At 40.0% G+C, this 21742-nt stretch overlaps 1 protein-coding gene across 13 annotated transcripts in view; it reads right to left on the bottom strand.

Moving 5' to 3' along the window:
- The window catches only part of CIT (citron rho-interacting serine/threonine kinase), a 158497-nt gene that overhangs the window by 104251 nt on the left and 32504 nt on the right, over positions 1 to 21742 (bottom strand). For all 13 annotated transcript variants that reach the window (XM_087424126.1, XM_087424125.1, XM_087424127.1 and 10 more), the window contains 2 exons: positions 17884 to 18087; positions 15513 to 15666 (listed from right to left, as the gene is read on the bottom strand). In XM_087424126.1, the coding sequence (XP_087280252.1) occupies positions 15513 to 15666; positions 17884 to 18087 (358 nt within the window). The remainder of the gene's footprint in view (positions 1 to 15512; positions 15667 to 17883; positions 18088 to 21742) is intronic.

The raw sequence follows: 21742 nt of genomic DNA, 5'->3' as shown, positions 1-21742 counted from the left end.
CTTTTTTTTAATCCTGACATTCATTAGAAGCTTTTGGGGGAAAAAAACTTATTGCCTTCAAAAATATTGAAAGAAAAACAAGGAAAGGAGAACCAAATGGATTTGTCCTCTCGGCCCTACTTCTTTCTAGCATGTTCCATTGAGCTTCATTTACCTCATTCCCACCTTTAATTTTTTAGCATACCAGATAAACATTAATATTAAAAACATAAAAGATTTTCTAATTTTGGTATAGTGTTTATCGTCTGCTTTCCCCACTGGAACACAAGCTCCAGGAGGGGAAAGACTACGTTGTGTTCACCATTATACACCTAACACCCAGAACAGTACCTGGCTGTCCTTATTCAATGTTTAATATCCCCTTCATTAAAGGAATGAATGAATAACAAGAACCTTAGATGTGGGATAATTTCTTAGACCTAATGGGTTATTTCAAGGACTATGCCACTTTAAGAAACCCAGAGTACACAATTTAGTCATGAAGGATTGGCACGTTAAAAACAAAAACAAAAACCTGAGCTTTGATATAGCTCATAAAACTCCTATGACTTTTAATCATCACTATGGGTTATAGACACTGGTGCTGAGTTGTGTGTGGCAGAAGTAGAAGATGAATAACAGCCAGCAAAGTGTCATAAAGGACAAAGGCACATAAACAAATATTGTTTAATGATATAATGAGTCAGAACTGTGCCTGGAACACAGTGGGCATTCAATAACATTAAATCGAAAATATTTTCAACTTTATTCTATCTACCATGATGTCCTGCACCTTTCAAAAGAAAAGTATGTAACTGATTAATTAGATGCTATGTTCAAAACTAAAAGGAAGACTACAAAAAAATTAGCTATCTTCCAGTTCCTTAAAATCTGAGACACCAATGTGATTGCACTTATCTATGTTATGAAGACAGAACTGCAAAATAAGTGAAAAGCAGGCTATTTATGTCATTTACAGGTCAAGATGTGGGTGTGAAAAGGAGAGAATACATAAACGGAGTGATGGCAAATTTTGCTGACGGGGATACAGTGAGTTTTGTGTGTTCCTGCAAGAAAGTGTCACGGAGGTGTACCTTTGTGGGCTGGAGAGCAGCAGAGTGCTACTTTAGAAAAGCCACAGAACAGTAGCTCAAGAGAGCTGCGGGTAATGAGGCTGAGAAGTAAGTGAAAGTGAAATCTTGGCTGGACCTTGAAGGGGGGAATCCCTGGAATGGACTGACAAAAGGGGTTATTAGAGAGAGTCTAAGAGTGCTGGGTTGATGTCAGCCCCGGAGACTGATACCATCGTTTCAATAGTGATGGTTGGAAGAAGTCAATGCTAGAAAGGCCAAGTCTACAATAGTCAACATGACAAATTCTACACTAAGGAAGAGATAGCAGAAACAGAGAGGATGTGGATTAACAGGAGATAGGCTATAGAAAGAGGCGGGAAAATGTGACGACTGATGCGAGAGCAGAGATTTTAGGAATATCAATGACCAACTCCTCTGATCAACTCTGAGAGAAAAAGGTTGCGATAGAAAGAAGAGCAAGATATCCAATATCGGGGATCTCATGGGAATGAACTAAGAGAATGAGTTACGGGATAGGCACATAGAGCTAGTTCCTAAATATACATAAGTAATTTATGAGATCAGAGTTTATTCCCTAGAGACACTCAGGCAAGTCTCCTACTTTCTCCCCTCTGGTGAGGAAGTGGTCAGATATAACTGATCGAAACAACACATTGTATAAGAAATTCAAAAACAAGACAAATCAGATCCAGTTTCCAACAGACTTAAGTAAATAAAAAATTATCCCATGTCTTTGCTTCTCAAAAGAGTCATAAAAAGACTTTAATGTAATGTTGATTTGGCTAGTGATAAATTTTTACCATGGTGTCTTCAAAGTAAATGAATAAGGAAGTTAGGATGACTAAAGTATGCTTCAGTCAATCAGTCTCAGGGATGCTAGGGTCTGCCTGCCAACAGCTAAGCAGAGCTCCTCTCTGGTGGCAGATAAAAGATCTCAATGGAGCTGTGTGCTGTATCTGAATCTTGCCATTCTCAAAAGCCATGTGCCTACAAGGCTGCTTAATATCAAGTTTTTGGTAAACAATTTATGTTGTCTCATAGAATTATACTTTTAGAGATGCTTTCTCTCAATTCTGGATTGCACTTGAACCAGACTTCTAACATTTTAGCTTTACTTTGCTTTTCCCCTCCTTCTCGGTCTAGGTACTCAGCTATGAAACACCTACATAGGCTGGAAACATTTCAAGAGAGAATCTTTTCAAATTGCAACTAGCCATGACTGCATTTTTCTGCAAAGTTGGGTTTGGATAGATCCAGTTTTTCACCCAGGTGGAGGCCCCCAGAACATATTTAAACAACAGCAAAGGAGCTAGTTCATCGGCTTCCATTGCTAGGACCTGCTGACTCCAGGCCCCAACAACTTTCCCTCTCAGCACCTTCTCCCTTGAATTACCTACACCCAAGAACTCATCAAATTAGATTCATTCTTTGCTGCCCTCGAGACCTCTGTAGAATCCTTTTCTCTAACATTTTGTAAATTTATTTTTAAATTTTTATTATGAAAATTTTCACACACGCAAAAGTAGTAAAGTCGTAAAATGAACTCCCACATGCCCATCAACCAGCTTTAACAGCTAGCAACTCCCATTCTCACTTCATCTCACCCCCATCCCTCTCTTGTTTGCATGTCTTTTGATTATTAAAAGCAAATCCCAGGGGCCAGCCCGGTGGCGTAGCACGCTCCACTTCGGCAGCCTGGGGTTCACAGGCTTAGATCCCGGGCACGGACCTATGTACCACTTGTCAGGCCATGCTGTGGCAGGTATCCCACATATATATTGGAGGAAGATGGGCACAGATGTTAGCCCAGGGCCAATCTTCCTCAGCGAAAAAAAAGAGGAGGATTGGCAAAAGATGTTAGCTCAGGGCTAATCTTCCTCACAAAAAAAAAAAAAAATCCCAGACATCATATTTCACCCATAATTACTTCTATAGAGATCTCTAACACAGGGTTTCTCAACTGTGGCACTACTGACATTTGGGTGGAGAATTCTTTGTTGCAGGGGGCTGTAAGATGTATTGTAGGGTGTTTGGCAGTATCCCTGACCTCTACACACTAGATGCCAATAGCATCTCATGTTATGACAACCAAAAATGCCTCCAGACATTGCCAAATGTCCCCTGGGGGGCAAAATTGCCCCCAGTTGAGAACCACTGCTCTAACAGATAAGGACTTTTAAAAAACCATTACCAGACAACAATGGCTGCCGCCAGTGTTCCAGTCCCTGGAGAGGTCTCACCTCTCAGCGAGATGCACTCAGGGCCTATTAGATATTTAATACAACTATAGATTAAGATGTTTTCCACTCAATAAGGAAGAACTCAAATTCCAGATTGACACTGATCTCATCTAGTTCCTGGGTCGAGCTGTTTGTTATTCCAAAGAAAGACTACTGGAAAAGGAATAGAAAGATATTCCTGCTGTGTTCGCTATGCTATGCTGCAACTCCACGTCTGCTGCAGACCTCCACACCAACTAATGTCTCCGTAGGACAACCTTTGACCCTGCACTGCTGGACCAACTGCTCTACACCAGTGGGGCCTGTAACCTGGACTATAAATGGCTGAGAAGTTTGATCTCAGAAACATCAAGCAACTTCTCAGTATAAGCCTATATCTGATCAATCACACAAAACTAATTATAATTTCTCTACCCTGCCTTCTGCTACCCTCCGTGATGCAGACTGGTCTGGACCTCTACAAGCTAATTTGTTAGGCCTAGGTGTTACCTTATCTAATGTTATCTTTGATGCTGTAAAAGATTTGCAAGATCAAGTTAATAATACTTCAGGGCCGGCCCCGTGGCTTAGCGGTTAAGTGCTCGCACTCCGCTGCTGGCGGCCCGGGTTCGGATCCTGGGCGCGCACCGACGCACCACTTCTCCGGCCATGCTGAGGCCGCGTCCCACATACAGCAACTAGAAGGATGTGCAGCTGTGACATACAACTATCTACTGGGGCTTTGGGGGGCAAAAAATAAATAAATAAAATCTTTAAAATAAAAAATAAAAAAAAAAAAAACCATTACCACAATACCTTCGTCACACCCAACAAAATTAATAGTAACTCCTTAACATTATCTAACACCATGTTTGTGTTTGATTTTCTCCAGTTGTCCCAAAAATATCTCTTTATAGTTGGTTTGTTTGAATCAGGACCTAACCAAGGTTCACACATTGATTTGGTTGGTATGTCTCTTAATCTGTAATACTGGCTTTTTTTTTTAATGCCCATTTATTGTTCAAGAAACGGGATCACATGTCCCTACAGAATTTCCGACATCCTGAACTTGGTTTACTGTATCCTTGTGACATCATTTACCACGTGTCTCTATTCTCTTTTTTTCTATAAACTGACAGTTAAATCCAGGGCCTTCTGTCCATTCATATTCAATTCTCTTGGCAAGAATACTTCCCAAGATGTGTGGTCTACTTACTATCGCATGACATTAGAGGGCACACAATGTCTGCTTGTCTCCCTTCTTGTGATGTTAAGAATGATCCATGGCGTCTGATGATATCAGCCTGATCCTTCCGCCATAAAGTTCCCTCCAATTTTTCACTTAATGATTTTAGAAGCTATTGATGATCATGGCCTAGAGCCATTATTTCATTAAGGGCTCCAAAATGGTGATTTTCTAATTCCATCATTCCTTTTACATTTATTAGCACATCAACAATTTGGTTACCCTGGAATGTAGTTCAAATAGGAAGGCAGGATAAATTCTTGGTTCTTTCCCTATATTTAGCAACATTCAGAGTAATTAGTTGGGGGCCTTAGCAACTGCCAGAAGTGACCAATGAGATTTCTTTTTCAGTCATCATTATGAACTCATGAATTTTTATGTATTTGATGGGTTTCAAGCCACCGCAGTCTTTTTGATATATATATAGTACCATCTCAGGCCAGGAGAAGCCCCTCTATTAGATATTCTTGCCAGAATAAGTCAAATCAGAACCTGTTTTGGTCTTTGGAGCTACCTTGCAGTTTACAGGGACTGGAAGAACAAATACAAAACCACCACCACCATCAACCCCTAAGGAAGCAAAGAGACAAATCCAGAATGTAGAAATACTCTAAAAGACAACAATCTAGCTTCTTCATCAAGTCAATGGCATGAATATATATATATATATATATATATATATATAGAGAGAGAGAGAGAGAGAGAGAGAGAGAGAGAGAGATGAATGTTCATAATTTTTTAATTTAAAAAAATTTAAGCCTAGGAGCCAGCCTGGTGGCATAGTGGTTAAGGTCATGCGCTCCACTTCGGCAGCCCAGGGTTCGCAGGTTTAGATCCCAGGCACTGACCTACGCACCACTTATCAAGCCATGCAGTGGCAGGCATCCCACATACAAAATAGTGGAAGATGGGCATGGGCATTAGCCAAGGGCCAATCTTCCTCAGCAAAAAGAGGAGGATTGGCAACAGATGTTAGCTCAGGGCTAATCTTCCTCACCAAAAATAGAAAAAAAATCAAGCACATCTCCACAGCTGACTATATGCCAAGATATCAGTGACTTTAAATCCAACTGTTAGAGTTTAAATCCAGATGTGGAAGAACTGGATCTCTCATACACTGTCAGTGGGCATGTAAAATGGTACAACCACTTTGAAAAAGTTTGGCAGTTTCTTAAAAAGTCAAACACACACCTACCATATGATCTAGCCATTCCACTCTTAGACACTTACCCAAGAGAAATGAATGCATCTATCCATAGCCTTGTACACAAATGTTCATAGAAGCTTTATTTCAAATAGCCAAAAACTGGAAACAACCCAAATGTCCATCAGCAGATGACTGGATAAACAAATTGTGATATATCTATACAATGAACTACTACTTAGTAATAAAAAGGAATGAACTATAATACATGCGACATCATGAATGAATCTCAGAATAAATATGTTGAATGAAAGAAGCCAGACAAAATAAGTACATATTGTTTGATTCAATTTATATAAAGTTTAGAAAATACAAACTAAACTACAGTGAGAGAAGGCAGATCAGTCATTGGGGACAAGGGAAGGGATGGCGAGGGGTAGTAAGGAAAGGTTACAAAGGGGCATGAAGAAACTTCTGGGAGTGATAAATATGTTCATTATCTTGAGTGTGGTGATGGTTTCACAGATGTATACATATATGTCAAAACTTAAACTGTACACTTAAAATACATGTACTTATTGTATGTCTATTACTCCTCAATAAAGCTGTTTCCAGTCGCTGGGAAGGGAGAATATTTTGTCCCCAATCCTTTCCTAGTCTAAGGAGCTTCCACTCAGGCTCCTTCACCCCACGAGATAGAAGTGTCGAATAAACACATCTAGTCTCACTCTTTCACTCACTCTCCCCAAAAGGAGGAGGAGCTAATCTGACTCGTCAGAGCTGGACATTCACGGGGCCATGTCTTATTGGAAGACAGGGTTATTGTGCTGCAAAAGCAAGAACTGGGCTTAACACTTCCTGTTTTACTGCCTCCATCCAGACTTGACAGGCACTCAGCCAAATGACCACTCTTGTCCTGCCTATTTCCATCAGGCCCACTGTGGCAAGGCCTCCCTGCCCATGAGGGAAGGCCCACCATTCTTCTCTGTTCAGTAGTATGGGTGAATTGACCAGAGCCCTGCATCAAAGGTTAACGAGCACTCACTTTGCCAAGAACAAAGTGGATATTTTGGTCCCTATCTGGCTATCAGTTCTTTGTGTGTGTCCTTTGTTAGTTAAAATTATGAAGGACAGGAAGGGTGAGTCTTAGACCCCAAAGTACCAATGCTGCAGTTGAACGTTATCCTTTCCTTTCCATCACTAGGGACCAACAGAGTTGGCTACACTTATTTTCTCTGAAGTGAGACACTGAAAATCATTTCCAAACCATCAGTTATGAACCACCTGGACCTCCTACTCTTTGTCCTTCGGCTTTAATCTCTTCTGACTCCTGCCAACCACCCTTTTAGTTCTATCCAAACTTCACCCTCAGAAAATGAGTGTAAATGCAATCACTACACTTCAAAGAACTGACTAGAAAGTTGGCTGCTGAATACAGTCCCAGATGTTTAATATAATTTTGAATCCTTGGCCAAATCATTTCCATGTTTGCTTGATTGTGAAAGGGTTTCCGGCAAGGAAGAATTTAAGGGTTGAGGACTCCAATTTATGGGCTCTCTAACAAACCTATTCCCTGTTTCCCCATCTTCTCTAAGGAAAGGCATTAATTTACCTCATTTAGAATTGATTTACCGCACTGGAATTTAGCATTGCACCACTGGCTCACAGTAAGAGGCACTATAATACGCAGTCACAAGGAAATCCCCAGGGCACGTACCAGAGTGATGTGGTCCACCATGTCACAAGTGGTCTCATTTATGAGGAACCCAAAGATGAAATTCCTCAGGGCTCAGGATCCAGAAAATTGAATCTTTTCTGAGCAAACAATTCTGGATTTTTTCTCATGTTCTCCTTTTTGCTTTGGCCAGTAGGAGGCTGAAAGTCCCAACTCTGTCCTTGTCTAGCAACTTGACAGACTTTATTTCCTTATCCTGATCCTCCCTTCACCCAGATTTCTACGTTTATTTATTTTTATCCTTTTAATATTGCAATTATATCTAAAATAAGCTGTCTCAATTTATCTTGGAAGAAAGTGAAATATTACATATTTTTAACATCTCTGGATGTAGCTTCTAATTTCAGACTAGAGGGGGGAAATCCTTTAAGCCTCATTCATAAGCATTTAGCTCTTTTTAGCAAATTTTCTCCTACCAATAACTTACTCTCTAAAAACAGAACAGCCCCCAAGAGACACATAAATATTCTCCTGTATATCCCACAAGACTGTAAGAGCTACTGACTACATGTCTTCATTAGCCCTTTCTTACATTTTAGCAGGTGCTGCCCACATGCTCCTGGTCTAGTTGCATTTCTGCCATCACTACTATAGCATCTCCCCTGTTTCTATGCTCCTCTCCTTCATGCCAATTCCCCAAACAGCCCCGGATCCTCTTCCTGACTTCCTCCTGCCCCTGAAGTGACTGGGTGGATGTCTGATACATTTAAAGGCCAACCAAGGCCAACAGAGAAGTACATCTACCATCCTCCTCGAACCAGTTTAGAAAACAAAACATGGCCAGAGACCTACTCAAATGATAGGAACTCCCAAACACACTGACCTTACAAAGGCCCAAAACAAACACACACGCACACACATGCGCGCGCGCACACACAGTGCACAAGCCATTGAGATAATGCTATTCTAGAAGTAGAACTCTGAAATAAATAACTGAAACATTCATGTTAAAGCCATAAGGGGTTTTCACTTGAGAAGAGAGCACTGCTCATCAGAAATCGATGTCAGAGTGACAAATTCAAAGGATAAACATAGCAGGGTTTTACAAAGACTTCTTCATTTATTTCAATGATACAGGAAAATAACCTGACAATAAAAACTTTTGAATTCTTGAGAGGCAGTATAACAATGTTGTCAAGAGTACAGGCTGTGCTGGTGTTACTATTACCACAGAATATTCTGGAAAGTTACACAAGAAACTGACAACCATGGTTCACTTTAGGGAGAGGCACAGGACATGTGGTGGGAAGGAGACATTTTTCTGTTTAACCTTCTGTGTCACTTGAATTTTTTTTGCCATGGACTGTACAACTTTCTCAAATAAATAAAAGCTAAGAGAACTTGGCGTCAAGGAGACCTGAGTTTGACCCTTGCAACTGCCAACTACTGGCTCCGTGACCTTCGCCAAGTGGATTCATCTCTTCATCATCTGTACTGGGGGAATGATTATAGTGCCTGCCTCACAGAGTTTGGGAAGGAGTAAACGGGACAAAAAGTGCCGTGCAGAGCCCCTGGCACATAATAGCTGCTCAGTAAACGGCATGGCAATTTAATACACACAGAAAAAGTGTTAACGAAGAAAACTTGATCCATCCTTAATTAAGAGTAAATATGCGACAATAGTAAGCTGGGGGGGTGGGGAGGCATAAAAATGCCATTTTGCAACCACCTATTTGCTATCCGCAGAAGAGTAAGTTAAACCACTATCTTGAAAGATATGAAGGATGTAAAGTCCATTTGAGAGAAAAGCTTTAGATTCCTCAAAAGCAGAGCCTAAAATCCGGCATTTCTAAACAGTTCAATCCACCCATGGAAGTCCTTAGCCAAAAATCAGTCTCCCCTTACCCTGAGCCCAGAGGACAAAATGAGGAAGATCCCACAAAGACGAGCAAGAAACTCTAAGGCTGACAGATCTAATTTTCTCCTCTTGCAAGGCTTCACAAATGCTAATATGCACAGGAATCTTATTCCTGGGGATATTATTAAAATACAGCTTCTGACTCAGCAGGTCTAGGGTGGAGCCTGAGTCTCTGTACCTCTAACAAGCTCCCAGGTGATGCCGACGCTGCTGATGCTGCTGGTCCATGGACCATACTCTGAGGAGTAAGGTCCTACTCACCCCAGGCAACAGTTCCACTGCTTGTTAGCAATGGCAATCTTGAGGGATTCTGATTACCGTAATATTATTTTCTCTCCTGGTAACAACCCAGCCAATTCTTCCAAATCCATGGTTCTCAACTAGAAGCAACTATGCCCCCAAAGGACACAAGGCAATGTCTGGAGACATTTTTGGTTGTCACAACTGGAGGGGGCAGAATGCTACTGGAATCTATGGGTAAAGGCCAAGGGTGCCACTATACACCATGCAATTCACACAACAACCCCCACAACAAAGAATTATCTGGTCCCAAATGTCAATAGAGCCAAGGTTGAAAAACCCTGTTCTAAATAAACAGAAAACATGAATCAAGTCCTCTCAATTCACCCCAAGACTATAAATCCCGATATCAGAAGTGGATTATCGATCCAACATTGTCCTTTCCCAGGCTAGAGCTAAGGCGGGGGGAGGATAACAGGTTAGCAGAAAGAACAGGATTCTATGTGTGGGGAAGGGGTCACCAGATCATAGTCTATTTTGTTTAAAATCAAGCCCATGTGGTTTAGTAAGTCAGTAGGTGATCTATTAAGCATTAAACTTTCTACCATTCTGAAGTACAGCAATTTAACAGGACCACAGCTCTATTTAATCAAAGGACCTATAGCTTAGATTATAAGCTTCCTGAAGGCAGGGCCGTATCCAAATTTGTTCATCAACAGAGCTATAGCACCTCACGTAGCATTTAGCACATTGTAGATACTCAAATATCATGATGAATCTCGTGGATTCAAAAATTACTGCAATTCCAAATGAGGTAAACAGACACAGAGATTAAACCACTCTCTAGCATGACATGGTTTATTATTTGTCATCATCACAAACGTTATTACAAATAACAATTACTTATGCTAAGACATGCACCGTATTATAGAAAGAGCATGGGCTCTGGAATCATACAGACCTCAACCCAAATCCAGACTCTCTCTCTCACTTGCTATATGACGTGGGACAAGTTACCACAGTGTCCACATCTGTGAAATGGGTATAATAATCCTTACCTCTGACAGAATTGTTTTGAAGGAATATAGTGTGATATATTAAAGACCTAGTAGTTGGCACAGAATAGCTGCTCCTTAACCGATATTTCCTATTATACTAAAGGACTGGAGTAAAACATCCAGTGAGTTACATCATGCATATTCCTGCACACGATAATATGTAAGAATTTCACCTGAGGCTAGGAAGCCATAGAATCCCTCTCCTTTAAACCAGAGGCTGTCATCTCTCAGGTTTATTGAGCAACCACAGGACTGTGGACCTGCAGTTTCCCTATGGCCATTCAGGGCCAGGTAGTGAATAATGATCATCAACAACAAAAAGGAGACCTATTGGCAGTGTAATATGGCAGTGCTCATCAGCACAGGACCACCACTGAGTCACTACCGGATCGAAACAAAATGTACTCTCTGCTAACAAATGCTAAGGACCTGAAAACTCAGAATAATTTTGCAAGAACTGTACCTTTCTGAGAATAGTGAAAGAAAGACACTTCAAGAGAAGCAGCTCATGTCGTAAGTCACAGACAATACAAGTTCTCTAGAGCATTAGCCATAGATGTTCTAGGAAATAATCCATAATCAATACTCACATTATGCATTATGGCGGTCTTGGATGAAAGGCACAAGCAAGTTGGTTCCATTGACATCACTATGCCTCAGATATTTAAAAAGATGGGACTAGAAGAATGCACCAGACAGCAAAACTTCCCAGTGACAGGAACGCCAGGTGCATGATGCCAGGAAAGGCAGGCATAACCCCAAAGGCATGAAAGAGAAGCTCTGATTGGCTTCAGCTTTCCAGAAGGTGGGAAAACTCAGGCTGGGTACAACCAGACTCTTGCCCGATATCTGAAACATCACCGGAAAAGCATAGCCCAGGACAGCTAATACACTTAAGAAACCCCTACTGAAACCTGGAAGGCAGCCTTGAAATAATGATGATAATGAGCAGCTGAAAACTCAACCTTACATCTGACTGTGTGAGGTTGGGACTGAAATGCTGGAAATTGTAATGGGTGTCTGGTGACCCATAAGTATGGCAGTAACTCATCATAGAGCTTTTGACTTACTGGAAGAATAAGCATTCCTGAACTGGGTCAGATTCCTGGTTCAATCAGTGTTGCCCACAGCAACCCCAAGAGGCAGGATCCGGGAGGGCGCAGATGCTCCGTCTGACCTCAGTGTCAAAGCCAAGGCATGTCCTAGTTTCTCTCAGTAGCCACTCCCAACTCTGTCATTCATAAATTTGCCCAGACCCTTCTTAAATTGCACTTATATATCCTGCCAGGACCACCTCTTGTGATGATGAGTTTTAAAAGATTATTCCTTGCTGTGTTAAGCAGTACTTCCTTTCATTGATTACAACAAGAAAAAGAAGAATTAGGGGTGAAACAGCAGAGAGGCTAATGTTGCTTTCATCAAGGGATGATCTTGTGTGTGGAAAGTGGAAATATTCAAAAGCCTGGAACCACAAGGCATTTAAGCAGCAACCATGAACTGGAGAAATTTAACGACTTTAAGGGTTTTGATTGATGCAAGTCACTCGACATGTGTTTATGAAAAACAGGACTGGACAAAGGTATAACTTCTGTTAGAGTTACCTAGTTAGAAAATAGCTCAAATGGCATGGAGTCCAGCAATGTTTTCAATCACAAAACCCTGAGTTGATTGCAAATATGCAAGGATCGGAGGTTAATAAAATACAGGAAAATCGACTAGGAGACACTGAAATGAATACCATGGCTCTCTGCACAGAGATCCCACAGAGCCTCCAGGAAAAAGCACTACCAATCCTCAGTGGGCATGAAGATCTCACCCATTGGCTGAGCTACAGTAAGTATCTCAGTCAGGATTAGTCCGATCAACTACGAACACTCTACTTGCAATATGGTACCCTGGATTGACTCCTGGAGCAGAAAAAGACATGAGTGGGGAAACTGGTGAAATCCAAATAAAGTCTGAAGTTTAACTAATAGTAATGTACCAATATTAATCTTTGTTTCGACAAATGTGGCATAGTTATGAAAAATGTTGACATTAGGGGAAACTGGAAGGGTATCCAAGAACTCTGTACTATCTTTGCAACTTTTCTATCAATCTAATATTATTCCAAAGTAAAACATTTATTAAAATTAAAAGAAAGTTTTTTAAAGCAAACATATTTCATGACTCTTCAGAGGCACTCTACTGGGAGTTGGGAGTCAATAAAAACCATCAAGAATTTTAAGAATCTTGGTTCACAGCAAAGGACACGAAAAGACATTTTTCCAAATAAGACACACAAATGGCCAACGGGTATTTGAAAAGGTGCTGAACAACACTAATCACCAGGGAATGCAAGTCAAAACCACAACAAGATATCAGTTCACACCTGTTAGAATGGCTATTATCAAAAAGACAGGAGATAAGCGTTGGCAAGGATGTGGAGAAAAGGGAATTCTTGTGCACTGTTGGTGGAAATATAAATTGGTATAGCCACTATGGAAAACAGTATGGAGGTTCCTCAAAAAACTAAAAATAGGACTACCGTATGATCCAACAATCCTCTTCTGGTTATACACCCAAAGAAAATGAAATTAGTACCTCAAAGAGATATCTGTGCTCCAATGTTCATGGCAGAATTATTCACAATAGCCAAGGTATGGAAATAACCTAAGTGTCCATCAATGGAAGAACGGATAAAGAAGTTGTGGTGTATACATAATATTCCACACAATGGAATATTATTCAGTCTTTAAAAAGAAGGAAATCCTGCCATTTGCAAAAACATGGATGAACCCGGAGGATATACTAAGCGAAATAAGACAGGCACAGAAAGAGAAAAACTGTATGATCTCACTTACATGTGGAGTCTCAAAAAGTTGAATAGAAGCACAGAGTAAAATGGTGGTTACCAGGGGCAGGAAGGTGGGGGAAATGGGGAGATATTGATCAAAGGTGGCAATATGTAGGATGAATAAGTCTAGAGATCTAATATACAGCAAGATGACTACAGTTAACAATACTGTATTGGATACTGGAAATTTGCCAAGAGAGTAGATTTCAGGTGCTCTCACCACACACACAAAAAAAGTAACTGTGAGGAGATGGATATGTTAATTAGCTTGACAGTAGTAATAATTTCACTACATATATGTATATCAAATCATCATGTTGTACCACTTAAATTATATACAATTTTTATTTTTAAAATTAAAACAAAAAACAAATCAGGATTCAGTTGGGTGAGAATTCCCTGATACAAACTGGGGGTGGGGGGCATGTGTTAAATATAAGGAAAAACTAAGTGGATATTTATTAGGATATGGAAAAATTAAGCAGATAGCCACGGAAGGCATGGTGAGTCAAGTACAGAGGCAACAAGTGTGAAGATGACCAAGACCATAGAGATCCATCACAAAGTCACGTCATCCCAAAGATAACCATGAACTTCCAAAAAATGGGCCTCATGATGGACAGCACGGGCCACGTTCTACACTGACATGTATCCTCTCGACCACCATATAATTTAAAGAACAGTAGTTATACTTGCAAAGCCCAATAAGCCTAAAACCTATAAACATCCTGGAAGGAAAAGACTAGAACAAAATCAGAATTCTGTCACAACACCAAAAACAACATCAACGTTTACCAAAACACAAAATAAAGTTACTCAGGTAATTAAATCACCATTCATTGACTTACTTGAGTAGAGATATGTTGTTAGACATAATCAGCAAGCGCATGCATGAAAAAATTAACTGCTTATTCAAGAAGATTACAGAGGCAAAGAGGCAAGGCAAGAAAAAATAAAGTACTTGAACAGCATTTAAAAGAAATTGTATCAAATCTTTCGAAAAGCAAAAGGAAGACTGCACTGAAAATATATGGCTGATTGAAAGCTCTGAACCTTGGAGATTTGGAGGGTGATGCCTAAAGATCAGAAAAATAAAGCGATGTGGCTACCAGAAGCAAAAAAAAATTGCCAAGACAGATTTATGGAAATATGGCCTACTTAAATATTTTGGCAAGTGGTTACAGAAACCATGAAAATGGCTTTCAACTGGACAGTCTTGGATCTTAACCCAACTTATACATTCCAGCTGAAGGTGCAAGAGGTTATAATTACAAACACAGCTCCAACTAGAAGCCTGGTTTTGACACCTAGAAATGGGTACCATTTCCCCACCTCCCCCCATCACCAAAATTAACACACACAAACAGGCCAATTGCTTTCCTACTGGCTCTAATCTATGCTAATCATTGGGGCAGGTCATTAGAGCACATTCAATCAACAACACATCCAAGAATAAAAAATGTTTACAAAAATCGCCAATTTGTAAAAAAAGAAAAAAAGCAAGCATTTTGGTTTTGTTGATAATAAATCAAGTCTTTGTTTTTAATGAATTTTGTTTGCACTAGTTGATGACAAAGGGAGGTATGAACGAATCCACTGTGCATATACGTTATAGATTTTACACTCTTGTGAGCAACGACAAATATTTTAGAGGGAAATGAATGAACCCAGCAAGGTATTTATGGTTTTATTGCAGGGTTAGCCATTAGTAGAGCAAACTGGGGGGCACTTTTCCTAATCTCTGAGTCTTTTTCCTAATCTGTGAATGAAATACCTAGGTCCACTTTTCCTTTGGGAAGAAACTCTGTCAAACCAAATGACAACCTCCAAACTCCATCAATCTGTACCTCTCACTTACCGAGGGATGATATTCTAAAGGCCACATAAACAGAGTTTGATGAATGACCCAGTTCTATGCAAACGATTTTAAAGTGGAATTATTACTCAAAGACAGCAACATCATTAGCCTTTTCTATTCCTGTAGATAATTAAAGCCCTTATTTATACAATTTATGCCAGCTTCTGTGGGCCAGAATAAGTTCAAATCGTTCTTACGTGTTTGTTAATCCAACACCAGAATTTAAGAAATGCGGCTCTACTTACAGTTACGAATGTTAATCCACTCGATTTTAGAAAAGAAAGGATGGCAGCAAAGGTCTTCAAACTTCAGTCTCTCTTTCTGGCCACACAATAAACTCTGAATCAGATCAAGTAATTCACTGCTAACTTTGGGGTCTTCTGGAAACTTCAAAAACCGCTATTCCAAAAAATAAAATAATTATTTCCTTAGTAAATACAGCTTCTCATGTCCACAAGTTAAGAAAGTATTTCTCATATATGCAAGTTTCTTTTATTTTTAAAGAAGGAAGTTTTGTGCCCTCTTAACTTTGGACCAAAGGCATGCTCCCAAAATAAATGTCCTGTTCACATCAATAGGCCTAGTTCCTTTGCAAGGGTTCAATATTCTTCATGACTTGACCCTTGTTCCCCTCTCCCATCTCATCTCGCTACACTCCCCACCTTGCCCTTTGCTGTCCAACAATGATGAGCTATTTAAAGCTGCCTGAACAAGTCACGCTGTTCTCTCTGCCTAGAACACCCTCCCCAACCCAAGCCCCCACCTTGCCTTCTCCGCCTACCTCTTCCACCTTATCTCTCCCTCCTGCATGCTCTCTCTGTACAGTCATGCGCCACATAACAACGCTTCGGTCAACAATAGACCCCATATACGATGGTGGTCCCATAAGGTTAGTACCATTTAGCCTAGGTGTGTAGTAGGCTATACCATCTAGGTTTGTGTAAGTACTCTATGATGCTCACACAATGACCAAATTACCTAGCAACACATTTCTTAGACTGTATCCCCATTGTTAAGCAACGCATGACTATACTCTACTTTTCCACGTAAACAATGTATTTTGATTTCCGTGTGATGATGGAGAAAGAAAGCAGAGAGCCTTCTCCTTATTGCTCATCACCATAAACCTAGTACCTAATAGCACCTGGTGCAATTCACTCATTATCGAACGAGTGGATTGAAGTGAAGGAAATAAATTAGCCTCAAGAATCATCTAAGGGGAAGCTTTAACTCAAGAGGAGACTCAAGAATAACAAAAACTATATGTATGTATTAAGCATATAAAATACGCATAATACATATAAAAATATGTAGTAGGAATTCCATAAAGATGAAATTGGGTGAGATAAAAAAAACTTGTGGGGGGCCAGCCCCGTGGCTTAGCGGTTAAGTGCGCTCACTCTGCTACTGGCGGCGCGGGTTCAGATCCCAGGCGCGCACTGATGCACCACTTGTCCGGCCATGCTGAGGCGGCATCCCACATACAGCAACTAGAAGGATGTGCAACTATGACATACAACTATCTACTCGGGCTTTGGGGAGAAAAAGGGAAGAAAAAGGAGGAGGATTGGCAACAGACGTTAGCTCAGGGCCAGTCTTCCTCAGCAAAAAGAGGAGGATTATCATAGATGTTAGCTCAGGGCTGATCTTCCTCACAAAAAAAAAAAAAACTTGTGAAATAAGTTCTCTTTTTCCTTGTGAAACTAAAACATATATATTTATCATATCCTTAAGAAATGGGCTTAGGGGCTGGCCCCATGGTGTAGTGGTTAAGTGTTCGCGCTCCACTGCTAGCAGCCTGGGTTCGGATCCCAGGCGCGCACCAATGCACCGCTTGTCAGGCCATAGCTATTGTGGCGTCCCACATAAAGTGGAGGAAAATAGGCACGGATGTTAGCTCAGGGCCAGTCTTCCTCAGCAAAAAGAGGAGGATTGGCATGGATGTTAACTCAGTGCTGATCTTCCTCACAAAAAAAAAAAAAGAAAAGAAATGCGCTTAATATAGTAGAATACAGTTATGAGAAAATAGTTTTAATTCTACTTTATATATATATATTATTGTATTTCTAATTCATGTCCTCATTCAATTTTACTACCATATTCCATAGCCTCTAGCACTAAGAAGCAGTATACCATGATATCAAGAGCATGGACTTCAAAGCGAGACTGCCTATGTTATTTTGGGCAAGTTACTTAACCACTCTGTGCTTTGGTTTCCTCATCTGTAAAATGGAAATAATAATAATAATATCTACCTCACAGGGTTGTTTGAGGATTAACTGTTAATAAACTATATTTCATCAGTTCTAAGACACACATTTATTCACATTTAACAGCTCTGAAATCAAATGCATTTTATAATCAATGAAATATCTTAGATTAATTGGCAGCATTTTTTTAATGGTACATAAAACAACAGCTTACAATTACTGGCAGCTGAGAGTCAATGAAATTCAATTAATAAAATGTTTAGAACAGTTTTTGGTACAAAGTGCTATATAAGAATTTGCTATTGTTATTATCCAGTACTGCTGGTTGACATTACAAACGTTCATTTACACAATTTTTAAATGACATTTCTCAGTATTACTTCAAAATCTACTAATGGCTCTTTACCTGGAAATTCATGATGTTATTGAAGGTTCTGGCTGAGGTTCCCTCAGTGAATGGGGTCCTTCCATAAACCATCTCATAAGCAATGACTCCCACTGACCACCAGTCACAGTCTAGGCTGTAGAGGCCTTTTCCATCCCCATTCATCACAGTCAGCACTTCAGGGGCCATGTAATCTGGGGTCCCAATCGGGAGTCTGGCATTCACCTGGAAACCCATAAATAAAATGAACAGAGCAAACTTTCAATTATCCTCAAATAGATTGTCAACAGCCCCATTTCAGACACAAGCTGATTTGCCCTGATTACTATTCTTTCAGGCACTTAAACCTTCTGTCAAGTGGCACACTGTCAGGAAATGCAAACGATTTACTAATTAAAAAAAAGAAAAGTACATAATATAATCCAAAGGCAAAGGGGCAAGCGTTGTTGCTGATATACACCCTTTGCTTACACAAATGAGAGCTGTGTATACACCTGGAATGGAAGGTGTCTTTCCTGATACATTACTGATATGAAAAAACATGTCTTACTTATGAAAACAGCAAAATGATAATAAATCCCAAAGATGAATCTATAAGATCAATCTATTCCATTATTGAAAATCTAGCAGCTTAGCTGGCAACACAATATTACAAACGTGTTATATCTCAAGCTTTAATATTTGGAATCAACATTCCTACTTCTGCCCATCCACAAGGCAAGGCATGATAAATAACTTCCACCAAAGGCCAAACGTTAAAGAGTTCATTTTCCTCACCACCCCCACTCCTGTTCCTGTGGTTCCCTCCTCACTGTTTAGAAACCCAGGGCCCTCCAATCCAATGGCACCCAAGCACCTGACCTTGACAAAGAAAGATTAGGACAGTGTAGGAGGTCTTTTTATGAAGCTAAATATATTCCATTTAAAGAAGTGTCTTTTTTTCCTGAGAATTTGTCCTTCTGGCTGTTTTAGTGTTTGAACGTCCTTTATTTCTCAAAATGATGCTGATGAAGGAAGTAGGTTTTCCATCCCTCACCCCCCACCCCTTTTGGTCTTCAAAATTGTTTTGAAATTTCATTGAGCCATGAAATTTGAAGTCTAAGGATCACCTCTCTAACTTCTTCCCCATCAGAACAGAGAGGGCCTGCTGTTAGTCATATACTGTGTTGACCAGTTGTCCAATAACCCTACACCTTAAAAGGCTCCTCTCACGTCAGAAAAGAACTTTCTTCCCATTAAAGACTGTTACATGACCCTAAGTGAGCCAAGAGGTTTTATAGGTATGGCCACACATTTTTAAGGCTGGGCTTTATATCAAGAAAGTCAAATTGTTTTGCTTTGATTTGATTGGGGATTGAGAAGACAGTGAATGTTTAGAGAGAACACTATGAGGTCCCCTTTCCCAGGGATGAAGACCCAAGATCTTCCAGTCTATAATTTCAATCTTTTCCATTCCTCTGCCCTAAAGACCATTGTTATAGGAAACAAACTAATTCTCCCTAACCCCTCTCTCTTCACTTCCTATTCCCTTTCTTTTCGCATCCACCATAGGTTTTTCCAAACCCTAAACCCAGAAAGTAGGGTGATACTATTACTCCTGACAACAGTCATCCATTGCTTTGGCCAGTAGGATTTCCACTGCAGATTCCCACTTGGGAAAGCTAGACGGTCACACCACCCAAGAAACCCACAGGCAGGTCTATGTTGATGGACAAAAGTGGGGAGAAAGGAGAAAATATTTGGTCTAAGACAGAACCACAGGGTGTCTAAACTTGAGAAACTAAAAGCAGCTTTAGTGAAAGGGAAGCCTTGATGTTGGGAAGTCTGAGTCAAGACTTCAGTCTTTTCATCTGTACGTAGATGTTAATGAGCTCAGCACAGGATTAAGATGAAACTACAGGGTTTTGGTAAAAACCCCTCAATACTGACAATGAGCAACAGACATTTTTTAAAGAACAAAATAAGAGAAGAAAAACTGTAACATCTTGGTTTGACTAAGTATTGGTAATTCCACTGTATCGTTGATTACATGCTTATCCTTTAAGCCTAATTACCTTGCAGAACCATTAATACACAATCATCAAATATGCATCATTTGCACTTGCTGGATTTTATCACCACACTAGATTGTTTGAGAATATTCAGTTCTCCTTGTTAGCAGCTCACAGGGCCTGGTCACTTGTTCACAACCTTGAAAGGAATCTGACTGGGTCATGTTTATCAGCATGACCCAGCAAAGGGTATAAATTGTCAATGCCTCATTTTCAAACTAGTGATTAGACTTTTCAAAGCGAGTCAGATAACTCCCCAACTAGTTCTTGCCCCATAACAGATCTGTGATTATACACATTTATGTCTCATCATTTTGTAATTTTCTAAATTTTAAGGAAAAATCCTCCCTAGCTTGCTTTTGTATCTCCTACTATGGTACTTAACAGTAATTAACAAAGGTTTTTATTGACAATTTAATGAATGCTAAGTTTCCATGAGTTACTGACCTCCAAGCACATCAAACCTGTTCAACATGTAATCTCACACATGGATAAGGATTTTGCAAGATGCTTTCACTCTCCTCTGGTGACAATTCACAACCAGCTAATCTGAGTAAGCTGTTAAAAGTGGAACTGTGTGCTAGGAGCCCAGCCTGCCCACAGTCCACCATCTGACAAGTTGTACTAAACTTTAGTCAACTTTCACTGTATCGGCAGGGAAGAAAATACACCAGTTCAGCAGGAGAGAATAAGAAAATGACAAAGAGACAGAACAGTCAGTCATACTTTGGGAGATAGGGGAGTTAAAAAAAGAGAAAGAAAGAAAAGAATTAACTTAGAAGATTCTTTTACAAGCAGAAAGCAGATGCGAAGAAAATAAAAAAACCACTGTCTTCCCCCTCCCAATCCCCTTCCCATAAAATGTTTGAACATAAAACTATGTCGACTAACTTTCCCCATCTAGCTGCCCAGGGCATAAACACACACCTGCAGAAGCAAGGGGGAAAAGAATTCTCACTACGTTGCTCCTCTTGTGGCAAAGAAAGAAAATCTCTCACTCCTACATAAATCTCAAAAAAGGCTATCTCCTACGGGTTTCGACTGCTAAATGGGGCTGATTATGACATAACATGTTAAAATGCTCTTTATTTACAATCCCCTTACAATTGTTTTTGTGAGAGCTGAATGAGACAGGTTGGAACTGTTAGCTATTTGCCATTCTTTGAGATTCTAATAAGGTGAAGTGGGTGACCTAAGTCACACAGCAGGTTGATGGCAAGTCTCAGCTCACACTCAAACCTCTAGGCAGTAGGGTCCACCTGTGTTTACTAAGGAAAATATGCCAAAGCAACATTCTGACTAAGGAGCCTGAAATACAGACAATGGAAGATGGAAAACTCAACAGATCTAAGATTCACAAATATCCAAAATACACAGATAATATTTGGGAGTGGTAGGGAAAAGGATTGATTTTGGGTAACATACATTAATTTCAGTAAATGTGGATTATATTTTATACACTCAATTTTGAGTACAAAAAATATTTAGAACCTACTTTAGGTCTATAAAACATTCTGTTTAAAAGAAACACATGTTTAACCACCACCATTGATCAAAAATACCCCAAAAAATGTATAATTCTATATCCACATTTGACTTGATCTAGATCACAGGTTATTGGTCTTCTGTAATAAAAGGGCCTTTGCACTTAAAACAATGCCAAAAAGTCCTTCTTATCTGCTTGTCACATTCTGGCCCTAAAAGCACAAAGTTCTGGAAAGGCGATTCTCTCTCCACCAGGAGAGGAGGTGCAATATTCTCAAGTGTGCAGGACTGAGTGCCATATCTCCTTGACCAAAATCATCAGGGGTTGAGTGTTGAGTTGTAAG

This window comes from Ceratotherium simum, chromosome 35 (assembly GCF_057802395.1).
Source record: "Ceratotherium simum simum isolate JZ-2026a chromosome 35, ASM5780239v1, whole genome shotgun sequence".
Lineage (NCBI taxonomy): Eukaryota > Metazoa > Chordata > Mammalia > Perissodactyla > Rhinocerotidae > Ceratotherium > Ceratotherium simum.
This window is presented reverse-complemented; position numbering and strand designations above follow the sequence as displayed.